The 6,218-nt window shown below is 32.8% G+C and overlaps 1 protein-coding gene across 1 annotated transcript; it reads left to right on the top strand.

Moving 5' to 3' along the window:
* Positions 1 to 3,073: 3,073 nt before the first annotated feature.
* LOC131043780 (G-type lectin S-receptor-like serine/threonine-protein kinase LECRK4) lies at positions 3,074 to 4,814 on the top strand. Its single transcript, XM_057977019.2, has one exon. The coding sequence runs from the start codon at positions 3,075 to 3,077 to the stop codon at positions 4,683 to 4,685; it is 1,611 nt and encodes a 536-aa protein (XP_057833002.2). The 5' UTR covers position 3,074; the 3' UTR covers positions 4,686 to 4,814.
* Positions 4,815 to 6,218: the final 1,404 nt, after the last annotated feature.

Below are 6,218 nucleotides of genomic sequence, written 5' to 3'. Positions count from 1 at the left end.
ATCATATCTACTTAGCCATTTGTGCATACATCTAAAGTTTGCTTACCTTTCCAATATTTACAATCACTATAATAAATATTTTAACTTTCCAATATTTAGCCGATACACTTTATTAAGTAGGGAACTCCCCACAGGAATCAACATTTCTCACGCCATTGTTCAGGCCTAAATTTTTTCGCTGTTGCCGGAAAAGGTACGCAGTAAAGATACGGATTGGTTGGAAAACAGCAAGACTGCTAGAAAGTTTTCTGGCTCCCACGTCATGCTAGCCAGGCTGCCTCTCAAGGATTGCCTCCAGTTTGACGGAAGAAGGAGAGTTCATATTTTTGGCACCAAAGACAACTGTCTGCGAAGTGGCTGCCATCGCCAGATAAATCTTTCTTTGTCGAAAGAAACACCCCGAGACTATTAGAAGCCTCTGATTTTCCTCGAAATTGAGAACAATGAAAGAATAGCTGACAGACTCCTCTATTACCAAGAACTTATGAAAAGCCATCGTGGAGTACATCACAATGCCGTGCAATAGTGGTAAACAACTCAGCTTTTACTTTTACTGTTCCTTCCACTTTATTACATGTTTGGACAGAATTTAGATGGAAAACAACATTAAATTATAAAGATTGTACAAAAGTCAAGTCACTATTGAGCTCGAGCCATGCAGATTGACTGATTGTTTCTTTGTATAACAATTTGTTACATTGTCTCTTAGGGTGCATATTTATTTATGACTGAATGATAGTGGTGTTGGATCTATGATGGATTAATTTTTATAATAACTCTACTCATAATGATTTGATCTTCATTGATAAATCTCCTTAAGAAAAATTAGATTTGATCATTCTAATAAATTGTTGATAATTTGAGAGATTGTTGGATAATTTTTTAAATTTTTAATTAAGTTTAGATTTTTTAGTTATGTTTACAAAGAATTTAAAGAGTTAGTATATTGTAAAATTAATTAAAAGTTAAAATGTTTTGTATAAATTGATGGGTTAATTGATAAAGTAAGTTGTTTTTTATGGTATTAATGAAATTCAAACATGTTATTTTGAATAGTCAATATGTCGATATAATATGTGGTGTTGGGATCTATGATAGATTAATGTTTATAATAACTCTACTCATAATGATTTGATCTTCATTGATAAATCTCCTTAAGAAAAATTAGATTTGATCATTCCAATAAATTGTTGATAATTTGAGAGATTGTTGGATAATTTTTTTAATTTTTAATTAAGTTTAGATTTTTTAGTTATGTTTAGAAGGAATTTAAAGAGTTAGTATATTGTAAAATTAATTAAAGTTAAAATGTTTTGTATAAATTGATGGGTTAATTGATAAAGTAAGTTGTTTTTTTTATGGTATTAATGAAATTCAAACATGTTATTTTGAATAGTCAATATGTCGATATAATATGTGGTGTTGGGATCTATGATAGATTAATGTTTATAATAATTCTACTCATAATGATTTGATCTTCATTGATAAATCTCCTTAAGAAAAATTAGATTTGATTATTCCAATAAATTGTTGATAATTTGAGAGATTGTTGGATAATTTTTAAAAATTTTAATTAAGTCTAGTTTATTTAGTTATGTTTAGAAAGAATTTAAAGAGTTAGCATATTGTAAAATTAATTAAAAGTTAAAATGTTTTGTATAAATTGATGGGTTAATTGATAAAGTAAGTTGTTTTTTTATGGTATTAATGAAATTCAAACATGTTATTTTGAATAGTCAATATGTCGATCTAATATGTGGTGTTGGGATCTATGATAGATTAATGTTTATAATAATTCTACTCATAACGATTTGATCTTCATTGATAAATCTCCTTAAGAAAAATTAGATTTGATCATTCCAATAAATTGTTGATAATTTGAGAGATTGTTGGATAATTTTTAAAAAATTTAATTAAGTTTAGTTTATTTAGTTATGTTTAGAAAGAATTTAAAGAGTTAGTATATTGTAAAATTAATTAAAAGTTAAAATGTTTTGTATAAATTGATGGGTTATTGATAAAGTAAGTTGTTTTCTTATGGTATTAATGAAACTCAAACATGTTATTTTAAATTGTCAATATGACGATATAATATATTTTTTAAGATAATATATAATAGATATTTATTCAATAGAACAAAAAAATACCAGCCATGAAATATAAAGGTCATATCTCACAAATTGTTTAACGTCTAAATTTTGATTATACTTTTTGTCAAGATACATAAATATGATCATAGAACAATAAACTTTAAGCTTACCCTCAAGAATTATAGTATTTTTTTAGAAAACTCATTGAAAATAATCTTACTAGGAAACTGTACCAGTAGTTGTTATAGCTAACTTCACACACCCATAGATTCTAAAAGGTACATGGGTCTTTGATATAAAAAAATGTTAAAAAAATATCGATAGCTATTACTATATGTGAAATTTATTAATGGACTTTTAGTTTTTTTTACATTAAGTATAATCATAATACTAATTGAACTCTAAAATTAACTCTTAAGATTTTAGGGGACAAGAAAGGGTGAACAAGCTTAGGTATCCCTCAACAACAAAGGTAATCAATATAATCCATCACTTAATTGTCTTCATACATTCTAAATCATTTCTTGCAATTTTTTCTACCTATATTACCCAAAATATATCTTTAACCATTTGCAACTCATTGAAGTCCTAGTAAAATTATATATGTATATGAATGATAGGTCCCACTTATAGATTTCTATACTTACTCTAAGTACCCGCACTCCTACCAATCCGTTCCCCCTACCTATCCCGAGGACACATCTTATTGTCTTTTATACCACTTGGGCGATTACCCCGTCGGTTCCTTACCTTGGATTGTGACATCCCTGGCTACCACTAGTTATTTTGTGTTGAAATTGTCACCGACCCTGACGAAGTCCAAAACCCCACGCTCACGAGGGCTACGAACTCTTTCCTTCCACGCCAATCCCTACATTTTCTTCAACAGAAACTTCCCGTGTCCTGCAGAAACAAAGTCTGCTCCCTTTAAAGTGCATATGTTGTCTCATTTCCTTAGCACTAGCTTGCCTTCGCATTAACGGAATGTCTATGGCTTCTTTTAGGGGTATTCTCCTCCATCTGATATATCCTACTAATCTGTTGTTGGTCATCGGTGTTTTAGCTCAGCAGCAAGACGATCCTTGTGCAGTAACGAATGATCGTGTTGGGGCGTGTGGGCTCAATGGAATCTGTCATATCTCAGGCAGTTCAAAGAATTGCGCTTGTCCTCCGGGATTCGACTTTTTAGACAAGGGTAACCATTCAAAGGGGTGCTCTCAGAATGCATCGCAGTTACGGAGCTGCAGTGCAAATGGCGCAGAAATGCAGAGGATGGAGCAGATAGATTGGCCTGAAAATGATTACTTGCGGTTGACATCGACCAACCAAACTGCGTGCCAGCAGGCATGCATCGAAGATTGCCTTTGCACAGTGGTTGTTTACGCCATTGCTAACGAAACAGAAATATGTTGGAAGAAGGCAATGCCTCTGAGAAACGGCCGTGCAAGCGATTCACGAACCGCTTTTGTAAAAGTGTACAGTGGAGTCTACAACGCTATTCCCCCAACGCCGTCAAAGGAAGCGAAAGAGGCGAAGGGGAAGAGGAAGGGGTTAGTAGTTATTGGCATAACTATTATGGGTTCCTTCTTTGTCTTCGCAGCAATCATGTTAGTAATTTGGTTTTATACATGGCGACCCAAGCTGAGAGCCTTGGAAGAGCATTCTAAGGCGAAATCAGTTGGGTTGAAGGCATTTAGTTATCAGGAGATCGACGCTGCTACTGGAGGCTTCAAGCAAGAAATAGGAAGAGGGGCTTTTGGTAAGGTCTACAAGGGCATCTTATCTGACGGACGAGCAATTGCTGTGAAGAAACTTGACGATCTGTTCAACCAAGGAAGACAAGAAGATGGAGAAAAGCAGTTTAGAACAGAGATGGGTATTATAGGGGCTAGCCATCACAAAAATATTGTTCAACTGTATGGTTTCTGCAGCGACGGCTCACACAGGCTTCTGATATACCAGTACATGCCAAATGGGTCTCTGAACAACTTTTTATTTAAGGGTACAAGAGATCTCGATTGGGAGCTGCGTGTTCAGATTGTTTTGGGAACTGCTAGAGGAATCCTCTACTTGCATGAAGAGTGCGAAACCCCAATACTCCATTGTGATATAAAGCCTCAAAACATCCTGCTGGATGAAAACTACCGTGCTAAGATAGCCGATTTTGGAATATCCAAATTGATTGGAGCAGAACAAACGAGAACATTTACCGTGGCTCGCGGCACCGTAGGTTACATAGCTCCTGAGTGGCGGAAGAATGTGGCTGTTACTGTCAAAGTGGACGTGTACAGCTTCGGAGTGGTGCTCTTGGAGATTATCTGTTGCAGGAAAATGTTCGAATTGCATGTTCCAGAAAATGAAATGGTTTTGTGTGATTGGGTGTACGATTGCTTCAAATATGGTCAACTTGAAAAATTGGTGGAGCGACACGGTTGTAGAGATATTGAGGCAAATCAGTTGGAAAGAATGGTGCTAGTGGGGCTCTGGTGCATTCAAGCAGATTCCTCTCTGAGACCATCAATGAAAAAAGTAGTTCAGATGCTTGAAGGGACAGTTGAGATTTCAGTGCCCCCTCATCCAGAAGTTTCTTCATAAAACATATGCGCTCTGCATCTACAAGTCCAGTATCTTCTTGACCGGTGTCAGGTTACAAGAGACTATTTTAGATACAGAAATACAGTAGCGTAGAACCTGTTAAGTTTTATTTGTTGTTTCTAATAGTGACTAAAGGTATTCAGTTAATTGGCCTCTAAAAGTGAGGCTACAATTAAGAACCTCTTTCGTGTCATTTCAATTTGACAGCAAATTTATTGCAATTTTTATATTATGGTATGTATTTTTATGTTATCTAGATGTTTGATTTTTTTCAATTTACAATATTTGTTATGATAAAAGGATATTTGGTTTGATTTTAATATTTAATATATTTTTATAAAAAAGTATTGTTCCATTGGTTTAAATTATATGAATTCAACCTATCAACGTATGCAATAATAATAATAAGATTATTTCAATTTTTTAGAAGATGATATATTACATGAATAAATGATTTGATTTTAAGTTGATCTCTACATTTCAGTATAGGGAGGTATATATGTATAAGGTATATATGTATTGCACGATGTCATATTTAAATTATAGTAGATAAATGAATTTATAATATGTACCTAATCCATGAATAATACTAATTTGTTTCAATAAAGAATGGGAGAGTGAAAGCTAGTGGTATGGAGTGGGCACTAATAAATTCTCTATATTTAAGTTCTTTGATCATATGTATATGAAAAAGCTTGTAGAATGAGGTCTTGAATGCATTTCCTAAGTAACTATTATTTGTAGTTGTAGTTCAAAGATATTAAATGTTGATAGTTCCTGAGATTTTAAATGTAAAATTTCTAGATATGGTGACAATAATTCTTACACAATCAAATCCAAAAACCTAGCATTTACAAGTTCTAATTCATCTAAAATCTTATAAAACTCAAATCCTAAACTTCAACAACAAATTGAACATAGTTACACTCCAAATTTGAAGATGCAACAAGAACAAGAGTCAGCGTGCTTCGAGTCTACTTTTTAAACTACTAATCTTTTTTTTAAATTGGTGGAGATCAAAGGCTTGAAAAAGGGGGGCCACAAAAAGTGGTCCTGTTTTTGTGCCAAAAACATAACATAGCGTCAGTTGTGGTCCCCCTAAAATGTTAACTTTTTTTAGAATTTTTAAAATCACGTCGATAAGAAATTAGCTAACACCTTGTAGTTTATGCTAGATTTTTTGGCTAATTTTTTTAATGATTATATGGTTTTTTTCTAATTTTTGAAGTGGACACATCTTGAAAAATAGAAATTTGAGCGTGCTCCCCTATAAATCATTCAAAACTAATTAAAAATCAAATATTTTATTAAAGTTGTGTAGAATGAGGTCAGTTTCTATAAATGTAAATTTCCTCGAAATTCAATGAATGTGTAAAAAACTATGCCCAAAATAGCACATGTTGGTTTTTGACCAAAAACGGACACACTAACAAAATAAAATTAAGACGAAAGCCTTAACAAAATAAAAATGTGAAACAAATTACGAGATTATATATCTAAGAGAGAGCTTAAACATATTATGGTGTTTCTTTA

This window comes from Cryptomeria japonica, chromosome 7 (genome assembly GCF_030272615.1).
Source record: "Cryptomeria japonica chromosome 7, Sugi_1.0, whole genome shotgun sequence".
In the NCBI taxonomy this organism is placed as follows: domain Eukaryota; kingdom Viridiplantae; phylum Streptophyta; class Pinopsida; order Cupressales; family Cupressaceae; genus Cryptomeria; species Cryptomeria japonica.
The sequence above is the reverse complement of the archived record's forward strand: the minus strand, read 5'-3'. Positions and strand labels throughout refer to the sequence as shown.

What these genes read in the sequence shown, in the direction of transcription:
- LOC131043780 (XM_057977019.2), top strand. Translation starts at nt 3,075, where the DNA reads ATGTCTATGGCTTCTTTTAGGGGTATTCTCCTCCATCTGATATATCCT.